The sequence below is a fragment of the Melospiza melodia genome, chromosome 6 (genome assembly GCF_035770615.1).
Source record: "Melospiza melodia melodia isolate bMelMel2 chromosome 6, bMelMel2.pri, whole genome shotgun sequence".
NCBI lineage: Eukaryota > Metazoa > Chordata > Aves > Passeriformes > Passerellidae > Melospiza > Melospiza melodia.
The window spans coordinates 14,527,184-14,549,748 of NC_086199.1; the positions used below are offsets into that span (position 1 = coordinate 14,527,184).

The 22,565-nt window shown below is 39.3% G+C and overlaps 1 protein-coding gene across 16 annotated transcripts in view; it reads right to left on the reverse strand.

Moving 5' to 3' along the window:
* Positions 1 to 876: 876 nt before the first annotated feature.
* BDKRB2 (bradykinin receptor B2) overlaps positions 877 to 22,565 on the reverse strand; it is a 34,652-nt gene continuing 12,963 nt past the window's right edge. For 3 of the 16 annotated variants that reach the window (XM_063160009.1, XM_063160010.1, XM_063160004.1), the window contains one exon: positions 9,252 to 12,142. In XM_063160009.1, the coding sequence (XP_063016079.1) occupies positions 10,998 to 12,140 (1,143 nt within the window). In that variant the 5' untranslated portion in view covers positions 12,141 to 12,142 and the 3' untranslated portion in view covers positions 9,252 to 10,997. Of the gene's footprint in view, positions 2,830 to 5,389; positions 5,615 to 9,251; positions 12,143 to 14,014; positions 14,166 to 17,573; positions 17,648 to 19,169; positions 19,230 to 22,565 lie in introns of those variants that run through there. The other 13 variants (XM_063160005.1, XM_063160003.1, XM_063160012.1 and 10 more) reach the window with 9 other exon arrangements.

Sequence of the window (22,565 nt, forward strand, 5' to 3'; positions counted from 1 at the left end):
TTTCCCTTCCCTTTCCCCAGAAAATATCTCTGCTTGGAAGTTTTTTGAATTAAAGATTCAGCTGGGGATATATTAAATAGATGCAGCATTCAACAGTTTACAATAGATGGGAATTAGGAATTTGACTTCAGATGAGTCAGGGGACTTCACATGCTGTTGTTATTACTGGTGTTTAAGCCTGATATTTATTTTAAAAACATCTGTCACAGAAGCAGTGGAAGTAGTAAACCTATCACAGATTCTTCCTCCCTGATCCCTTAATCCACCCTTAATTCTTAAACCATCATTGCAGGAAGACAGATTTGCAAGTCCTCAAAAAGCTTCCACTGTTCAGATTCAAAAAGTTTGAAAGAACAATTAAAAATTAACGCTAATCATATTGCAATGATGTTGAATAGACAGATTTCTATAATCAAATAAGAGGTTAATTACATATTCAAAATGGAATTACATATTAAAAATTACATATTCAAAATGGAAACACTAAAAAGAACGCCAGGAAATGAGGTGCTGTTGCACTGAGTACAGGACTGAATAGGCTTTACAGTGAGGAGTTAAATGAATTATTATACAAATGATGTGTCTGGATGCTCCCTTCTGCACCAAGATCCTCTGGCTGAACAGGCTGCACTGTCTTTTTCCATGTCTGTACTCATAATTTGATCTCAGTTGCTTTACATCTACTCTGCCACTGTGGCTGTGATGGAAAAAAATTTTTCTTTTACTACAAGATTTCATGTTCTGGTAGCAACAAGGATTTTTAATCACAGAACTATATATTTGCTCTTCCCCAAAGGAATAGGGGGAAAGAGACAAAACATAAAAATAAATATAAGAAAGAACAAGACTGTGAAGCAAAAAAGATGTTATGTAGTTTATTAATTCTGATTCATAAAACCATAAATATGTATTTAAGGATTTGCCTTAAAATAACACAGTATCAATGGTCATCATAGATACATTCACACATAAAAAATAAAAAGAATCTTTACAGTACTTTATGAGCAATTTTGTAACACTTTACTGGATCACCAAAAATCAGGCTTTGAGGAGGCTACTGCGTTACCTTGCTTTTTTTACAATTTATGTACACTTTCTTTGTGTTACATCCTCTTGTACAATAGTCATGCATTGCACATAATTAAAGTGCAAAAAAATTATTAAAATTCTCTATATCTTACTGTAAAAATGCAAATCAGTGAAATTCTTTTTCAAAATAACCAACGTTATCCTATACCTGCTTAAATGCATTCATCAGCCAAAGATTAAGCTCATATTTGCTCTGTAATAGCTGTTGTAATTTATGAATAGTGTTATAGGTGGTATAGCAGCTGTCATCGCAGATACAATGCAGCAAAAAATTCAGCTGGCTTATGGCTTTCTGCAAAGAAACCAGGTTTCTGGTATTTTGTCAAAGAGTTTTTCCTTTAAGCCACTGTTAATAGGTAAGACAGGTTAGACAATTTGGTAAAAAATTCTGGCTTCACACATTTTGCATTTGGATGGATGACACAGAACTAGAAAAGCAAGCCTGAGGAAAAAATAAGCAATCAATCAAGTGATTTACTTTAATAGATGATTAGCTTGGTCTGTGAAGGCCAGATCAGAATGTTTCATATTAATTTTTAATGCCATTTGCAGTGGCATAAAATAAGTTATAATATTAAAATGAAGAGGAACTGAGAACCATTATGTTAAACTACTCTTGATTGGAAACATGTTGAAATTTGAAGACATTTCTTTGAAAGATACCCATCTCGAAGGAAATCGACAGGGAATAAACTGTGAAAAAACTTTTAAAGCCTTTTGCCTGAAGTATTTCCCAACAAAGACATAAATCACAGGGTTAATGCAGCTGTTGGTGATAGCCAGCATATAAGAAAACTGCTCCCCAAAGTTGATCAGTTCCTCCCAGAAGCAGCCTTTGATCACTTCTGTACGGTATAATATATTAAGGAATACAAAAAAACGGCGAGGAGTCCAGCAGAAAAGAAACATCAGTACCACAGTGAGGATCAGCCTGGTTGCCTTCGTGCCTCTGTGCCTCTTGCAACCCTTTGCTCTGATTGCTTTTCGCTCTTTTGCTGTTTTTTGTAGGGACCTAATGGTGGAGAAATTGAGGAAGATGATTGCTGTGGATGGCAGCAGAAACCCCACCACATTGCCCACCAGGTTTTCAGCCAATTCCCACGACGGGCTGGGGAAGTCCAAGGTGCAGGCTGAAATATTCCACTGGGGATAGTCTTTCACCGTCCGGAACATGAAAGCTGGGATGCTGAGAAGGATGCAAAAGAACCAGATGAGCAAGCAGATCCCTTTGGTCATGGATTTGCTCCATATCTCCCTGTGGTTCAAGGTGTGGACGAAGGTCAGGTAGCGATCCACGCTGACGGCCACGAGCAGGTAGATGCTGGTGTACATGTTCAGGGTGATGGAGGCGCTGATGCTGCGGCACAGGAAGCTGCCAAAGGGCCAGTTGAACTCATTGCTCATGCTCTCTGCCCAGAAAGGGAGGCACATGAGGAAGATAAGGTCAGCAACAGCAAGGTTCATCAGGTAGATTTCAGCTATCTTCAGGGGGCCCTTGTGCAGTGAATAGGTGAAGAGAACAAACATATTTCCAAGCATCCCAATGACGCAGACGGTGTTGATGTACTTGGGCCCTACACAGTACACGATGTCCCACCACTCATGCAAGTCTGGGCAAACAGTTGAGTTGCTCTGATGTTCACTCTGGTTTGAGGAGGTAATATTCACTAGAGGAGTTTCAGTCATTTTTTAAAAAATTCCAAAGTGAACAGGAGACGTCTTCGAAATGAGAGAAAATAACTGCAAAAAAGAAGAATAAAAGAGCAAAAGTTGCCTCTCATGAGTGATGTAACAAACATTCAACTGCTGCAAATTCTTTGTTAGTCCTTACTGATTGTTACAGGCTAGATCAATCCATATTTGATAAGTGCAGCTGTGGGAATGTTCCCAGTGTTAGCAAGGATAGAACTTCCTCTACATCCCATGAAGTTTCCTCTCCTTGCTCCCATTGTTTGAAGTGGCACAGAGGAAGGAAAGTGACAAATTAGTGTAAATATTTCTGTACATCTCCTCCAGACTGATGACAGACACAGATATGGGAGAATTCCATCTCCCTGAGAGTAGTGGAGACATGCTGGCGACACAAAGCCAGATTTCCATCCTTCCCCACCCTTTCTCTTACTCTTATTTACCATGTTACTGTTATTGTTACTGTATTATATACTATATTATAGACATATGAATATATTATTATATTCTGCTATCCTGCTGAAGCAGGATCATGCCTGTTTCCCTGAATTGGGAAAGTTGCTCACTCTCTGTATGTGCCACTTGCTGCCTGAACTTTGCATTCTTTTGTTCCTTCTCAGTTCCTCCCACCCTGAAGTTTGGGTTCAAAACTGCTGTTAGATTAGGCAGCTTATTGCCTTCAAATGTCAGTGGCTGGAATAATAAAACAGAGACTTCTCCAAAACATTACACTGAAAATTATGCCTGGAGGAAAGACTTCTGCAACTCTGAATTTACAGCCCCCTTCTCCAGGCAAAAATTTAGTTTGGCTGTGCCAGGCTCCAAAGTGTTTAGCTCATCATAGCATTGGCAACACCTTTTTTTTTTTTTTTTTTTTCTGGTAGCTGCATGTGAGATTGTGCAGGAGTAAGAACACAGGTAAAACCTTATCCTCCCATGAAAATCCACTGGACTTTCTGTCAGAGATCCACTGTCAGAGCTGCTCCCTGCTCCATTCTTCTGGTGCTGCCATGCTTGATGCCTGGATCCTGGTTTTTACAGGCATTTGGTCTCAGAACATTACGGTAGGCAAGTTATTGTTGAGCCTTTTCTGCCGTCTGACATTTCAGTATTTCATACGCAAGTGGAGCATATCAATCACAGAAAAGAATGTATTTGAAAAAATTAATATTTTGCAATCAGTCATTCTAAATGTTGACTTTCTGCTGTAGCTGTTTAACTCTGCCCTTTCAGCTTCTGTATTTTACACCTAGTAAACACCTAATGATGGCATTCCTGAAGACAGAATTTAGGACCATCTTTCATCTCTTTCACATACATGTACAGCCTCAGTGATTTCTGAATACGAGCACCTTGCCGTGCTTATTTTGGGATGCCTCTAGGAATAAGTATTAATATTCCACATCAGGTTACCTGGTAGTAATGCACAGAACATTTTTCTTTGCTGCAGAATTCAGTGAGCAGCAAACTTGTGACTGAGTTCATAAACTCACTCAAGCTGGCAGCCTTGATGGGGAACTGAGGTACAACTCAAGTGAGCACAGCTCCCTGGATTTCCCTCACAACAGTCTGAATGTTACCTAGTTCACAGACCTCTCACACAAACACAGATAACTTGAGAGGATCTAAAACTACAGGTAAAACACATATAGCAAATAAAAGGCTGATTAGCATCAGAGAGGCTCTTTGTGAGACAGCAGAAATTGAATGTTGTTATAGCAGGAGGCTGGCTAAGGCATGAGAGAGCAATGGCAGAAAGTCTGCAAACTTTATCTTTCAAAAATAATGTAGATGAAAGATAACAGTCAAATCTAAACAGAATTATTTCTTATACTAAATATAGAATAAAAAGAAATGCTTCTTGTCCTTGTTTGCCCTTTTTCTGAGGACTTCTTTCCATCAGCTTATGCCAGCTACTCTGCACGCTTCAGACACGATCTCTCGGCTGGAGCCACAAATTCGTTCATGATGGGCTCAGCTAAAAACACCTGGAAGTTTTATCTTTCATTGCATCTCAGATTTTATTCACAGCTAAATCCAAATTCTTGTTCAGCTAGCAATAATACCTGAGAATTCTGTTGAGATTTTCATTGCAAAAATTTCTTCAGAGTCTACTAATCAGTGTCTGAGCACTACCACAAGCCACAAGCCTTTTATAAATTTAGAGTTCCTAATGTTCTCTTGACAGAAAATGTGCTTAATTTTCCATAATTTCTGTAAGTATTTAGAAGTAGTTAGCACTAATGGAAAATTAACCACATGAATGGTTTTCAGTTTCTGTCCTTAACCTATTCCAGTCATCTTTTATACAAATAATGACATATTTTTCTTACTTTGAACTGATTTCTGATGAATTTCCATGCACAGCTCATCTATCACCCTTTTTACAATTAGTACTCATTAGCCAGTTAGAGCAATAAGGTAAAGTGGATCATGGCTTTACACATAAACTAATACTGACCTTCAGAATTACTTTTGTGGTGAAAAAGAAAGGGAGAGCCTTACTAGACTGCACAGACCAGAAGCGAGAGCACAAAAGATCATTTTTTAATATAAAATATAGAAATTATTTAAATAAAGATAATACATTTAAAAAGATAGGCATACATACTCTTTGTCCTTCCTGGCAATCCAGGCAAAGTTTCAAATTCGGACACAGTTGATAAACAGCAGTACAGAGGTTACTAAGAGAATTCAAAGATGCATCCTGTAGCACAACTGAGTGACTGAGGGCTGTCCTGAGTGTTTTGCTGGCCATACACCATGTGTATGATGTTACATTTTGGAAGAAAGCCCCAGGATTTTTTTTTTATCTTTCCCAAACGTCAGCTGAAGAAATTTTCAAGACATGTGTAATATTTCATTCTCATTGTGAAATAATACAAGCCCTGCATCGTGGCTCTTGTCATCCTTTGACCGCTAATTAAAGCTCTCAAATTGTCCTTGGCAATTAAAAGTTCCATTGTGTGAATGTCTGTAAAAATAAGAACTTAATTAACAGCTCTGAATTACAGCCTTCTCTGTACCAATGCACACAGGGAGAAATCAGAATCAGGATTTTGTTGTGTTGGGAGCTCCTTTCCCTGCTAGACATGAGGGCAGCCATGCCAAGGAGCTGGGGGTGAAGCAGCACAGAGAGGTGGGAATGAAACATGAACCTTGCTAAACCCCACTTCCACTCTTTTTGAAAAGCACTGGTTTTTGCACCCCACTATAGGTGTCCAGGGCATGAATCTCTGTGAATGTCACTTCTCAGTAATATTCATGATGACTGCTGCATTTTCTCAGGCTTGTACCCAAATAAGCTTCTTATTTTCCTGATTACTTTCTGGGACCAAGTAGCCTGAGAGTGGTGGTTTATAAATTATTCTTATCTTTTTCATTCTGATTGTTCACTGATTAGAGCAATATTTTAAAAAGATAATATCTTGCATTTCAGATTTTACATGCAAATCAGTCTTAAGCATAGCCATGTAAACAATGTAGGTTTTCAATTAAAAACAACCCAAACAACAAAAAATGAGAAATTATCAAGGGACTGGAATGCTATTTACTTATAGGAAAATATTCTTCTCATTGGCTACTTAACCAACACATGCACCATATATCTCAATTCTTATTCAATTGTGTCCATTTTTGTTTGATAAGTAAGTTAAAATGAAAAGGCAGGGGAGGCTGAATGGTGATACCTTATTATGAACTTCCCTATAATGAAAAATGTTTTTATTCCAAATTTTTATTCACTAAAGCATAGTAAGATAGTTATGCAAGCAGTGCTAAAATTGATAAACAAAACATGCTCCAGTTAACACCATCACAATGGAGAAAACTCTAAGTGGCTCCAGATTTAATGTTGGTCTGTTTTTTAACATCTTGTAAAATTTTAATTTTGGCAAAGACTTGAAAACAACATGTAATTTGTGAATTACACATTATGTAAGGAATCCTAACAAATAACAGGAGGAAAATCTTGAAACAGCCCATCTCACACTGACTCATAAAGGTAAGTGCAATATGACAGGAGATCTTCGTCACAGACTTTCCAAAGTCTCCACTTTGCTTACACTACTGCATTTCCGTATTTAAGTTATTTTTTCCATAATGAAGAACATTTGAGCAATAACAAGAAGTTTGTAATTTGTTGTTGCTTGGACATGAATCTCTAGGATCTGCCAAGTTCCACATTTACTCACAGACTGAATAAAAAACTGCATCTGCGTCTAAAATTTATATGAGAAATAACAAGTCTTACAAAACTTGTCACATCAAAATGAGATCAAAATACTGGTTTTGCAAATCCAACTCCTCTTTGCAAATCTAGTTTCTTGTTTTCTGTTGTTTTTCATTGCCATATTTGGAACATTTTTCAGTAATGGAGAGAGATTCAAAATTAGAAGTCTATGCATTTAGTAGAAAAAGTGAATAGGCAACGCAGTAGCTCCAGCATTTAAAGATCTTAGAACAAGTCTACAGAAGAAGCTGTAACTTCAACTAGAAAGGGGATTTAATTTATTATGTCTTTACAACTTCATTCCTCATTTCAAGCTATAGAAAGTATATAAAGATCTGGTAACATTTCACAGTTTGCACAGATGTAATGGACCATGAATTGAAGGAATTTGAAGGGTTAGTTTAAAAATATCTATAAGAGTCAGTAGTTAAGGTTTTTTTTTACTGTAAAAAGCATATCTGTTTATTGGCACCTTCAGCTCAGGATGCTCACAGCAGTTTGGTTTATGTTTTAAGTTAGAATGAGCTTCAGTCACACCATCTAGGCAGACTTTCCTGTAGAAAGTAAATATTTTTGGAGCTGTGTAAGAGTTTACAAATGCTAACTGAGGCTCTCTGACCAGAATGATTAAACAAACATGTTGAACTTAGAGGTAAGACTCTCTGCTCAATTATCGCACACATTACAAGGCAGACAAATGTCTAAAATCCCAAAGGCGTCCAGAGTTCTGGTTCTTGGTCCAACAGTTCAGCCATTAAAAATCTTCATTTTAAGATGATGGAGCCTTTAATGATTGGGACAAAATATATATTTGGATCAGTATGTTTTAATGATTTCATTTTTTTTATTGAAATGTTTGGCAAATCAGCCTAATTATCTGCTGTAACTGTTCATCTGTTCTGTAACAACAGAGAAAGTTTTTGACATGACCTTTTGAGGTAAAATTCTTTGTTCAGCTTTGTTGGATTTCTTCACATATACTATAAAGATGGCTAAGGAGAGCTTAAACTCTGGTGCAGCTATTTACAGAATATGCTATTTACAGAAAAGAATGATGCTGGACCACCACAGTGGGGTAATAACCAAGCCCTACTAACTGCAGTTCACAGAGCTTGAAACAGCCAAATATGAAGGAGCCAATATAGGTTGAATGGAATGGAAAGATGATTCAATGGCTAAAGACTGCTTAGGGATTTGGGAGATCTGAACCAGGATCCCAACTCCTCCAAAGAAACCCTGTCTAAAAAAGAGCAACTTCCTCCTGTCTGCAGCGAGCACCTGCGGCTTCTGTAACAACTCTTAAACACTTAATTTTTCAAGTGAAGACAATAATCCACGTGAAAAATGAGAGAGTGGAGAAATTAGAATAATTCCTGCCTGTAAATGCTGAAGGCCAGAAATATCATCTGGCTGTTGATATCCTTGCCATTCCTCTGGCCATGGTCCCCACCTCTGTCAGACTTCTGAAAGGGGAGTCAGCTCTCTGCATGCCAAAGTCTTGATAACAGCTGTGGCAGCCTCAGTAAAGAGAAGATAGGAGCAGAGGTAAGAGTGGGACAGGATAAAGAAGGATTAAAAGATATGACTACTGTTTGCCATCTTCAGCTCTGAAATTCTCTGGACAGAGTCTGACCTCATATTACAAAAATCCTTCTCATATTTTGTCATGTTTCTGTAAGAACAGAACCGGGCCAAGTGTGACTGGAAAATATCAGTAGGTCAGATGCAGCTTGGATGTTACACTTATTTCTTGGGGTTTTTTCTTGCATGTATAAATGTTGAATTCCACAAACGTGTCATCACACTGAAGAGTCAGGAAAATGGGAATGGAACAGTTGGTGAGCTGACACTGCCTGTGCTGTGCTGTGCAGAAGCTGCTGCAGGGGCTTTCCATTGTTGCTCGTGGACCTTGAGCTATCAGCAGGCACAGAAAAGCTACCAGAAATATTTCAGGACCCTTAGATGCCTTAATTATGATTTAAACTTCCAAATGGACTGAGGGTGGTCAACAGCACTCAGAAATGGGCCCTGAAAAGAAAGATCTCCAAGCAGCTAAAATTCTGTTGTTTCAGCTCATTTTCCTTTGGTGTACTGGGAAGCCAAGTAAGCATCTGGAACATTTGAACTTCTGACAAATCTTTCCTTAGTTACAGGATACAGGCTATAGAAGAGAATGCCAGGAAATCTCATTTCTCAAAGTACTTTATTTTCTTTTGTACATGCTTACTGCATAGAAAAAAAAATGGTGTTTATATATTTACATTATTTAAATTAATGTGATATTAACATAATAACATTTTTATATTTTTATGTTATTATTAACATAATAGTATTTTATATTTTACTTCTCAGTACCAAATACTCAAAAATAACTTCTGTTGCCTCAATAACCTCTGTGTAGAGTTCATTTTGTCTAAGGGTTGCATGAACAGCATGCTCATGGATGAGACAGTATGATAACACTGGATATAACAGAAAGCCTTGTAGTGTTTCATCATAGTTGTCCCCATTGCTTCAGACAAAGAAAGGATGAGCAATAGAAGTATTTATGACATAGGATTATACTGGTTTATCAAAGAAAAACCATGGAAATTGCCTATAAATCATATACAGTGATCTAAATCCCTTAGTCTTTAAATCACATTTGCACACACATTTTGTGGTTTAGTTATTTGAAGGTTTAATACAAATTTTCCATTTTAAATGAACTTTATTTCTCCATTCAAGCTCACACAGATAAAGACCATGTAGCTGCCATCTGAGTTTACTCATGTCACCAAACTCCATCTCCCTTGGTAGCTTTAGAAGCTGTAACCTTAAGTGCTTTGAAAAGAATGAAGACTGTTAGTTTCAGCATATCTTAGATCATCTTCCACTCAGTTTTGATCAAGGTTCCTAAAGGTTAAAGTGCATACAGACAATTCAGTACACTGTGAGTCCCTTTATATGTATAATCAACTTAGCTCAAAAATACAGTCCAACTGGGGAAAAGCCATCTTGTATTAAAATCTCACAGATTAACTCTACAAAAAAATGTAGGTATTAATAGAATCTGAATACTTGAATACTCTGAGCTTTCAAGACCACTGTTATCTTCAGTTAGATTTCTAATGTAGTTAGATGATGCTCTTCTTCATATTCTCAGTTTCTTCTGTTTGGGAGATTATACCAGTTGTGCTGAGATTTTATATATCCATTGAATTACATTAATTATGCTTTGTGAATACTAAAAACCTGAGTCTCTGAGCTGAAGTGTAAGCATGAATATAAATAGCATTCATTCACTCAAAATGAGTAGATGAATGCTTTCACTCCAAGGTAGAAAGGGTAAAGAATCTTCTTCTACGAAGAAAACTCAGCTAACTTCACGCAGCTGGATGCAGGTTCCCTTCCAATGCTGTTTTACCTTTTTTCAGCTACTTTTCATGCTTACTTGCTTGTGTAAATCTGTAACTAACTGAAGCAGCTGCAAAAAGGTACTTCTTGTCAATGAAAAAATCAGATTGTTTCAGATGACTGAAGAGAGAAGTTAAAAGCCCAAAAGATGGACACATCTAAAAATGCATCCTAAAGGATTCACTTAACAGAACTTACTCAAATGCAAGCCCCTCCCAGACCAAAACCCTTATTTAACACACTATTATGGGTACCATACATAGCTGGAGAATCCTGACAATTGCTTCTGTACTGGGGCTCTGTTTGGAGAATTGTATGTACACCTTAGAAAACATTCCAAGTGATGTATGCGCCAAGTATCATTCAGCCATGAAAATGTAAGAAAGCTACAAAATAGGATTCAATCATGAAAAACATCCAGTAGCATTAGAAGCAGGTCTCTTTATGGAATTTCCACTAAGATCAAACAACCCTTTTCTCTCATGTAATGAACACTACCACATGTTTATTCTGTGAGCCCATAGCAGATGGATATTAGTGGAGATTGACATGCTAGAAGGCTTTCTTCCTTTAAGGATTTCCTAAAATTATGCTATTGGGGTAATGACAAAACAGACTTTTTCCTTGGGTATTCGCTTGAGATGGAAGTTCTTAAAGTGTCCAGGGAGTTTTCCATCTGCACAGACTGTGATTTTCTGCACCTCTTTGTGAACAAGTCCTTGTAGAATTCCGCAGCCTTCTTCTGGAAGTTTTTCCCAACAATCACGTACAAGACTGGGTTCAGGCAGCTGTTGCTGTAGGAGCAGTATGTGGCTATCTGGGTCAGAATGTCATTGATGTCCTCCAGGCACTTGAGGGTGGGTGAGAAGTAACGGATTGTGTCGATGAATGTGCTGATCTGGAATGGAAGCCAGCAAATGATGAACAGCAGGAGCACAGCAAAGACCAGCATGGTGGCTCTCCTCTCTGTCTGGACTACCTTCATTTTTCGTAGCTCACTGCTTCGTAAGGCCTTGATGATTTGCACAGTGCAATAGGTAATTACACAGAATGGGATCACAAACCCCACAATATTCAGCAAGCTGTTGTTTGTGGGCTCCCAGAAGCTAGCTGGGTAGAGAAGAACACAGGCTGTGACGTTGTACTCTTTAAAATAATGCAAATTTCGAAACGCCATTGTAGGTGAACACATGAGCAGTGCACATGTCCAAATTACAAAGCAATTCCATTTGGCACAGGCGGTTCGTCTCATCCGTCCAAGGGACATGGTTTTCACCAGGGCCAGGTAGCGGTCAATGCTCACTAGTGTCAGGAAATAGATGCTAGAATATAAGTTCATGTAGCTCATAATGTTGATGGCTTTACATAAAAACTGGCCAAAAGGCCAATGAAAATTATTAGAAATATTAATGGCCCAGAAAGGTAAAGTACAGACCAACATGAGGTCAGCAAATGCCATGTTTGCTAGGTAAATTTCAGCCACTGTGCAGCTACTCTTGTGGAAACACAGGACAGTGAGCACAAAGGAGTTTTCTATTGATCCCAGAATAAATATAAACCAGAGAAATCCAGGCTGAAAATCCTGTAGCCATTTCCACACATCTGCACTAACACATTCATATTGATCTATCTGATGCACTCCTGAATTATTGTGGGAATACTCTGGACTGACTGTGAGCTCCTGGGTAGTCATGTTGTACAGCTGCGTAACATTTTCAGCTGTGATGGAAACCATTTCTGTGAAGAGAAAAATAGATGACATGAGATTGCTGGATCTAGCTCATTGCTGCAAAAAGACACAATAAGAAAAGCTGTCTTTTGCTTTTCCTAATGTCCTCAAGCACAGCTTTTGAACAGGCTTGCAGTTCCCTGGGCTGCTTCTCATAGACACTGGGTGTGCTGTAGAATGTTTTTCAGACTGCAGTGCTATGGACCGCCTGGACCAATGTTAGGGAAGTAAAAGAGAGGGGATATAGCAACAATAGGTAATGTTATGAATGGGTTAACTGAAGAGAATATTTAGAAGATTTTATTCACTAGAACTGAGCTGCAGCAAGTCTGTTAATTCTTTGAGGATGTTCATCATTATTTTGTCTTCTTATATTTTTCTTATTGCACTAGCCATGGTCTCCTAAAGGACAGGTGTGCCTTGTGTCTCGGGTTGCTATTTCTGTGTCACATCCTGCAACATTTGACACCCTCCCCTGCAAAGCAAGAATTGACTGGAATTCAGTGGTGTTTCCTCCCCAAAGAACACCATCTATTTTCCCAAATGTCATGACTGTACAATAAAGAGACATTTAGTTTGCAGCTCTAGCTTGCATTGAGAACACTGAGGGATCAGTGTTTGCCAGCAGCGTGCCTTTCTCAGCTTCTCACTGAAATTGTCTGTGTATTTCTGTCTCTGTGTTGCAGTCTCTTTCTGCAGCCAAGTCTCTGTAGAAATAAATGGTACAGCCTTCCTGAGGGAGCTGTTTTAAGAGGTGTGCAGTGGGTGGGCTGGCAGTCTGGTAGAGACAGTGGCCATCCTGTAAGCCAGGACCTGTCTGCAGTCAGCCAGCTTGGGTGCAAGAGTACAGTCTGAAAGCAGAATACTGCAAACATTCTACAGATCAGAACAGGGAGCTATTGGCAGGCAGAAATGTCAGATATGTACCTTAATGTTACTAGAACCAAACAGAATTTGAGTGTGCAGCATCACTCACTACTGATAAAATGCTAACTGTGTTTTCCTGTTGTTGTGTTCTTGGATAACAAATGCTGAGATATTATTCAAATGCAAGATTGCCTTCCCAGATTTGTACATACAATTCTCTGGACTGAGTCACAGAAATAATTTGTCTTTTTAAGGTCTTTATAATAACCACTTTATATTATCATTATCAGGACTGGAAGCTTTTAAAATGTACTTTTAATTAAGACATTTGTCCTATTCAACCAGTAACTTGGCAGTGAAAAGGGATGGATTTGCAATTCCTGAAAGGATGAGGATTCTCACTTGTTTTCTGGTTGCTGGAATTGTTGGCTGGTATTAGTGCTTAATATGCACACAGAAGTTTGGCTATTGGTTACAGAATTGATGAAAAATTATGGTCATATTTAGTGTACTTTGTGTTAATAAAACACTGTAGCACTTAAACATCTCAAAGACCAGCTTGTGTGATGTGAGGGCTGTTGCCAACAAATTGCAAACAGAAGTTTCAAGTCTCCCTTTCTTTCTGTGCAGGCACTTCTCACTGTAAAAACACATAGGAAGTGAAATACTAATGGATGGGCAACAAGAGGTCATCTGTGAATAGAGAAGTTCTGTTGCTTGATGCAATTAACAGAAACTGTTTCTTCTGCTGGTAATAGGCTGTGAACCAGCAGAAAAAAATTTATGTGCATTGTTTTACACTTTGAGGTTGGACGTATGCACAATAAGATGAACATTAGTAATTCAGAGAGTGGTCATAAAGGTCATGTTGGCTTTTTCTGGGATTTTCCCTCATAACATTAGTTTACAGAAATTAATTTACAGCAGATAGCAGCTCCAAAACTGCACATTGATTTATCTGTAGTTTCTCTGCAATTAATCTCTTTCAGAATTTGATTTAAAAGGGAAAGACCTAGAATACTTTAAAATAAGTTACTTATACCATATTACTGTGGTCTAGGAACAGTGTGCAGGGACTAGTTAGGATGTCACCAAGTCCAGGACATGGGGCTTCTGGCAGCCTGCCTCCTTGGTCCTTAGCTCAAGTCCTTCCATAATGCTTTGCTAGAAATAGGGGAGTGAACAAGGTAAAATGTGCTCATTATCAGTTTACAAACCTTAATGTTTAGTGTCAAAATTATGTGCTTGATGCTATTCTTTATCACAGGAGGCTCATTTAAAGTATGTGATTGATGAATAAATTATGTTTGACAAAGTCACAACTTACAGAAGGCAGTGATTTGCTGTTTTCTAGTCATATTTTGGTGAAAATAAATCTGATCCTTTCACACATTCTCTACAAATACTTTCTGTGCAATGCAAGACAAGCCTAATACCTCAGCAGGGGCTTTCAATAAGATTTCATGTGGCAGTCTTGGCTGAAATACTGCCCAGCTGAACTAAGCTATCATTACTGATTCTGAGGGACCCCTGGGGGGGCTAAATTTGAACCTGATGGAGTTCCCATCCTGTTGTGAGTTACCTCCTCCTTGGCAGTCTATAAAACCCACTCTCAGTCATGTTGTTCTGGAATATCTTTTTTAATAACATTGGGAACAAATGACAAGGTTTTGATGGAGGGTGGGAGGCAGTCATGGCCTGGAAGTGGTGACCAGCCCTGTGCCTCTGGCAGACACTGCCCCCACCAAGGCAGGAGGGCTTTGGAGTTGGCTTTGGGGCTTTGGGGTTGGCTCATGGGTGTTCTTTGGGTGTTCTTGGCAAGATCCTGCCAATGCTGCAAACCAGGAACCCTTGCAGAGGGACTGGAAGAAGGGGTTGATCAGCTGTTGGATTCTCATTACAGGCAGGTGGAGAAGGACTCCAAAAAGGTGGTGGTGACCAGTGCCACAGCCTGAAACTGTGAGGGCTGGGCAGTGACCAGGGCACCTTGGTGTCTCCTGCCAAACTCCTGGGATGTCCTGCTGTTCAAGGACTGACACACACATGCAGCACTGGAGGGAGACACCAGAAGACAGGCATGAGTTAATCAGCAAGCAAGGAGAACAGCAGAGTGGTTAATCCTAGAATGTGGAGGGAAAATGTTACAGCAATACATGCTGGGGCTATGGGAGTTCCTGAAAGAAAAGGAGGGGAATATGTTGAATTGGAACAAAAAGTCCTCTAAAGATCAAGGGATATGAGCTAAGGAATGGAAGGATAGGGGAAAAAAGGTCAGAGCTCAGTTAATACTGCTGCTGGGTTAATGCAAGCTCTGGCACAGCTTTACTCCTCAGATGGGATATGCTGCTTCAGGTGAATGTTTTTCACCAGCTCTTTTGGGTCTGGATGAAGCCCTACAGCTCCCGAACTCATGACTCTGTTAGTATTGCCACTGGTGCTAATCTTTCCTTGTGTTATGCTAAACATTTCCATACAGTGAATGACTAATGTCTCATGATGGTCTTAGTCGTGTCTTATACAAGGACAAGTTCTGAAATGTGTAATGAGTTCAGGTTATTCCAATGTCACCTGCACTAATTACTCTGGGGGAGTAACAGAGAGACTTTGTAACATATTTTACAGCTGATGTGACTTTGCTGATTACATGTTTTGCAGAAACAAGATGTGAAATTTGTAATTAGTATATTCTGAGATTGTCATAATATTAACCTTGCTAATTTAGTTCTCAAAGAGAAGAGGTGGAGCCTGAAACAGATAAATGTTGTTATGATGTTAACTGCTATAATGTTGTTTGCTGGAACAAAAGAGAGAATATTAAAAAGCATAGGTACACAGTCCTGATGTTTTCCTACACAATCTAATTTGCAAGGACAAAGGATAAAGTGAGCTCAAGGCCTCACTAGTCTTTTCTGAATGAGGAATTTCTGTGATGGATGATCATCCATGATGAAAGTTGCCTAGAAAGCAGCCTTATTTTCATTTTATTTCAGGGATTTCTTAGCAAGGCCATGTGAAGGATAGTATGACACTCAGACTGTAGCATCCCTAGCACAATTTTACAATTACTTGGCTTGCTTTAAGTGCTGTCAGTGGCCAGAAGTGTTTTCAGAGACATTCAGCTGGCTTGCCACACATCCATATAGCTCCATGTACAGCTGAGGGCCAATGGCACAGAGGAGAGGAAAAGCTGGGAGCAAAAATATGGGTTTGAGTGGATGCAAACTGCAAACTGAGAGGCACTGGCTGACTTCTGACATGGTGATATTTTAGAAGATATATTAGCTGCGGAAAGAAGTAGCAAGGGCTGCCCCAGCCTCTCCTCTGACTCTGTTTCTCTGCAGAGCCCAGCCTGCTTTGACATTTTCTATTTTTTGTGTGAGTTTGTCCTCCTGAACATCTCTGAGCCCAGCTTGGGCAGCCAAGTGTCCCTGGTGGTGCCTATTTTCCAGGCTGCCTTGCTTATTCATGGTAATATAAAAGCTACAGTCAATGTAACACAGGAGCTGCTGGAGCCATGAGAGGAAAAAGGGCCTAACAGATCTGCTGCCACTGAAATGGGAAATAGCAGGAGCTCAAAAGCTGCTGTAGGTAAGGGAGGTTGTCTGCAAGGAAGCCTGGAAGTCCTGCTGACCCCATGCAGGTACCAGTGCTGCCCTCAGGAGCCTGGATGTAAACCTGACAGCCTCAGCACCTTGTTAGAGGCTGGAGTGATGTCCCCAACCTGCCTCATTTGCGACCAGCAGACAGGAATTGCTGGCCAAGGAGAGAGAAGTTTAGTTTTAACAGCTTTGGAGGATTTGGTTCCTGGACAATGTCTATTTGTGAGGAAAAGGAGGTTTTTGTTTATTAATGGATTATAACAAAACAATCTCTGTGCATAATTTCCCCTCCAGCCATACTGACAGGTCTGGCAGGCCTGGAGCACGTGTGATGGGACGACATAAGCACAGGCAGTGCTCAGCAAGAACCCAAAGGTGTGCTGGGAAATTGAGCTTCAGTAGTGGATTCTCACATTCAGAATTTAGTATCAACAAAAATACAGGAAACCCATGCTGTTTATAAATTCTATGCCTTCTCCATAAGGTTTATTTTGAAAGCTTCTATTTCAACCTGATCTTCTTGCAACCTTTACTCCTGGAAAAAATCTCCTTTGTCATCTATTCCCAGTTCACAGAGACTCTTGTTTCCACTTAATCCAAGCCCAGTGGGACTGCTCGTACCCCTCTTTGGCCTCAGAATGGGTTGGGTTTGTATCTTTACCTGGAAGGTAAAATTAATTCACTCTTGTAGCATCTCTGAAACATGTTCTGAAATATTCCCTGAATGTCCTTTTAATTCTGTCTTTCTGTGGAGGCATTAGTTATTTTGGAGAGGTAGAGGAAGTGTGGGAAACATTCCTAAAATGTTCAGCTTTTACAGATCCTGCAATATTAATTTTTAATTTCCAATCTTTGTATAATGAATCTCTAATGGGCTTTACTACATTTGGGGTTGTAGATCAGGGGACACTTTCTGTGGTAGTGTTAATTTAAGGTTTACTGCTTTTCATTTACTCTTCACTGGCTCTTTTACCTTATGGCTGCCCTTGCAGATCATGAAGCTTCATGTTGAACCAGATTCAGAAACTTGCCTGGGACAAAAATAACCTTGTAAAAGAAAAAATTCTTTTTAACACAAATCAGCTCCATAGTTTGCCAGAAAAAGGCAGTAAAGAAAATATACAGAGGAGCTACCTCTCACAAGTGTAATTTTTAGATATTATTTGTTGTGTAAGCCTGAAGCACACCATGGAAAGAAACTATTGCTCTGCAGTTACCATTAAAGGTATCTACAACAGCTATGTTGGGAAAAATGGGGGGAAAAAGTTGTTCTGTAAAAGTAGTTATTTCAATAATAATGAAACTAAGGTGAGAAGACGCTACTAATTTTCCTCCCTGTGTGGGAGATGAAGTCACTCAATTCCAACAAAAGAAAGGTGTGGAAAGATCAGAAGTCTAATCAAGTGCAATGCATAAGATATTTTTTATATATAACTTTTATGCAAAGCACTTTGCTTAATATATTTTTTTCCCAGTGGAAATCTTGAATATTCTTACTTTAAATTTTCCAGAGTTACAATTCCCTTAAAAAAGAATCCTGTACTTTTTAGCTTTAGAAATCTGGTATGTTATTTTTCGATGCTCTTTATCCAACCCAGTCAATAACTTTGATTACTCTGACAAAAGATATTATCTCTGTGCAAAGTAGCTATAACTGAGATGGAGAAGAACAGCATGGCTGGACTGTGGTGAGAATTGGAAGGAGAAGAAAAATATGAACCAGTTCAGAGAGAAGTAGTGTCCTGATCTCAGGACCTTTGTATAAGGGAAAGGGCCCATCTCATTATAAAGTTTTGATTTAGTTCAGATTTGGTGATGATGTTTGAGTTAGTCCATGTTTGACCTCTGACTTGCTGCCATTAATATTTTAGAAATGTTTCAATTACTATGACCTCCAAAACATTGCAAATATCCCCAATGCTGGATTTTGCTGTTATTCTGAAAGAGCAGATTTATTACAAGAATTCTATTTAATCTGAAGTTAGGAATAATGCTTTCATCATTAGAGGCTGTTTCAGGTCCAAACACAGAATCTGCAAGTATCTCCAGCCACTAAATCATTAAATTTCAGCCTTGTAATCCTCAGAAGTTTCAAAGACCCAACTGGAAAAGCCCAGAGTAGCATAGTTTGATTTTGTAACTGAGCCAGCTTTGAGGAAGAGATTGACCTTCCGACCCACATTATCCTAAATTCCTTGTGCCAATAAATGAAAATTCCAGTTGGATTAAGGTCAACAACAACAACAAAATCATAGAGTTGTAGAATGTCTTGGGTTGTAAGGGACCTTAAAGATCATCCAATTCCAACCCCCCTGCCATGGGCAGCTCTGATAACCTGTCATTCCCATTGCAATATTTATAAATGCCATGTGTTATTGTAATAAGTTAGCAGCAATTTTACTAAGATTACTTTATAAAAGTGAGTGGATTCAGTGTCTCCTGTGAAAATTTCTCAGCTGGCTTGTTACAAGGCTACATGAGCACACCAGTCAGTGGTGAGCCTAAGGACTACATGGAGCACTCTTGCCATAAAGGTTTAGTTGCATTTTTGTTGCAGGTGTTAACTCACGGGGCTGTTCCTTGGAGCTATGTAACTCCTCTGGTTTGGAAATCTTTCATGGATCCCAGCCTGTAGAAACACCCAGGAAAACATTGCTGTTGGTGATACACTGAGTGAGGACATTGCTTTTGCAGAGAAAGGCATCATTAAATTTAAAAGGGAAGGGTATAAGCAAATAACTAATAGGAAATGCCAAATCCACCAAGCAGTGCTCTAGAGTTGTTGTGAAACATATCATAGCAAGGCACAGCTTGGATGAAGGAATCAGATATGAAGATAGACAATAAACCTGCTGCTAATATTAGAGAGGGTTTATCAATAAAATAAAGGAGTTCTGCAACTGTGGAGCCATCAGGAACTGAAAATGTGACACATACAAAACATGTTCATGGTGATGTGCTCACATTAATTCCATTAAGTTAAAGTTAGACCTGAATATCTGGTTTAGCATTTAGTTTTCCCTTTTGTACATGATGGATTAGTAAACACAATAGAACTGCTCTGAAATAGAACTTCTTATGCTTCTCAGCCACTTTTATAATTGTAGCCATCAGCAGAGAAAGAAGTTTAATTCCAAAACTGCCTTTCACATCCTCCCAGTACACATTTCAATTCTGCTGTTCAAACAGCTTAGAAAGTTTAAGCTGTTCTGATTTACAGAGTTATTTTCTCCTCCATCTCTAGCTTTCTCAAGACTGCATATGTCTATGAAGAAATGAAGAATATGAAGGTCTTAAATCTGAGTGTTAAACAAATATAAGCCAGTTTGTTCCTCTCTTTGTAGTCATTGGGCAGATGAAAGATCTACTTTGAAATCTCTATTCTGTTTAGCTTGGAATTAAAGCTGGAAATTGGGTGATTTACATGTCTGTGTACCAGGAGGCCACAAGCCTACTGAATAATGTTGGTTGAGATGTTTATCTTCATGAACCTATTTTCAGTTAGTATAGATACTTAAATAAATATTGAATCAGAATCTTCCATCTTTGGAAATATCAGTTTTGAGGTTTACAGTATCAATCTCACAACTCCTTCTCCCCCTCCTTGTGAATACTTGCTGCTCTTCTCTTTAATTCTTTGGGATTTGATCTTGGACCTGCCTTAGACCTACTGCAGCTCCACAGCCTGGTGTCCCTGAACCAAGAAAACTTTCTGACTCTAACAGCAAAGCACATAAATCTTACACAGCGCAAGTCACAGCTGGATCTACACCTTTTCTGTGTGTATTGCAGTGTGTTTGCTCAAAATGTTTTGACAACTGATAAGGAAAATATTCAAGCAGGAAAAAACTGACCACAGGCTCACTTTGCAAGGTGGAAGGTTATTTTGGTTTGTTTCTTTTGGCACTTCCCATATGAGAACAGGTAAGGTTAACCATGAGTGCTCATTGTCCAGAACTCAGCCAACAACTAGCCTTTAGGTTAGCTTCAGGAGAGTGAGAAATCTAGGAGCTGCAGGAGGAGTGGGACTGCAAAAGCACTGCAGGAATGAAGAACAGTCATCCACATGAATTCATCCTTGAGAACATTTTCAAGGCAACCATGCATGGGGTAAGGTTCAGCCCATGTTCAGCTTAGGGCTAGGGGAGTGACAGGCTTTGTCTGCTCTTTCAGAGATAGGGTGAGCCCTGTCAGGCCCATGCATGTGTTTATCACCCTTCTGACACTGAGTCTTATCAGTTCTCTGTATTTCCCCATGTATGTGATATTGGGTCAGCCTACTTTTGCATATTGCTGCCTTGAAATTTGTAATTAGCATTTGCTTTCAGAAAGCTCTGAGCATACACCTGAGCTTAAGGTCTTCAGCCATGTCTGACTTGTAATCTTTTGGGTCTTGTTTACTTGATTTTCATATTTTGTCAAAATGATGTTTTGTATTTTCCATTGTTAGCTGGAAGGCCTCCTGCAAACAGGAGCTGTGATCAGATTGTGGTTTGCTTACATTTTTGAGATTTGCAGAGTTTATGTTTGACATTGGTTCTGTTGCAGAGAAGATGATGTGTGTATTAACATAATTTATTCTTGTTCCTTGCTGGTTCACTGCCTAGCTTGATAATATCTCCCCCAGCTGAACTTGTAAGCCAAACTGCACATTTGTACAGTGAGAGAAGCAGCCAAAGCAGTGCTTGGAGTGAAAGCAACATGCCTTGGCCCTAGGAACCTCACAGGGCTCCCTGGAGGGTGTCAGAAACTGCTGGGAAACCCTGTCTTGTCCTAACACCCCTGCACTCATGGTGTCTGACAAAGCTTGCACAAATTAGGTACAGTACGAAGACAAATGAAGGACTATAAACTTCCTGAGTTTTATATGTCATGTAGATTTACCAAGTCGGAAAACGCCAAAGTGGAGGTATCTACTCTCCTGAGCTCTGCAGGCACCCCTGCTGCAGACAAGGGATTGCTGTGCCCCATCACCACTACAAAATTAAGTGCTTAACACACTGGCATTGTGAGACCAAGTTAATATCCATTGCAGGAGTCTGATATCATGTGAAAGGGCAGGTCTGATGGTATCAAACAGTACAATGTGCCTCTCAAATGGCAGACAATGCCCTGAGCCCAGTGAATAGCTAAGGTATCCAGGAATAAAGAAATGAAATGCTAGAGATCATATCAAGAGTAGGTTGTGCACTTAGATTATATTTCTTTCTTAAAGTGAAAATTTCCTGCTTTAGAAAGCAGTCTTTCCTGAAAACCAGATAGCTCAAACCTATTGCAAGAACCAGGCTAAAACCAGCTAAACTGGAAAAGAAAAAGGAGAATTTTCACCTGACTGACGGCTGCTGGGACATGGGCTGGAGGAGCTGAGCTGTTCCTAGTGTGGGGTCTCAAAACTGGTCTAGGGGTTCATCTAGTGTAGTTACAGTCTTGATCTCAGTTTGAAAGACAGGAGAGCGCTGATGAACCATGCCAGTGACATAAACTTCTTGATATATTCACTACAGAGAACAAAAGGAATATCCTACAGAGAGAAGTGGACGATATTAATAAAGTCTCAGAGGTGGAATGGTAAGAGGAAAAGGCTGTAAGTCCTGAAGCATATCAGTTCCCCAAGAATATTAGTTAGTGATGCTCTTCTATTTGCCTTGCTGTAGTGGAGGCACACAAGAGTTGTTCAGCAGTGCACAAACCTCCACCCAAGGCTCCCCCCATGATGTGCACGTGGATGTCCTTTAAAGCTTTTGCTCTTTGATGTATTACTCCCACCAGACCTCTTCAGCTCAGTTTAGCCACACCTTTTCCTTAGCAGTTGAAATACTGCTCTTTTCCCTGGGTGACAGCATTAGGTTCTCATGACAATGTAAAATGTGAGGGTCTAATGGCCTAATAGTATTTTTCAGTATTGGTTCCTCTGAGCATTAAATATTTAATGAAGAGATTTGCCTTTAATATAAACTGGCTCTGT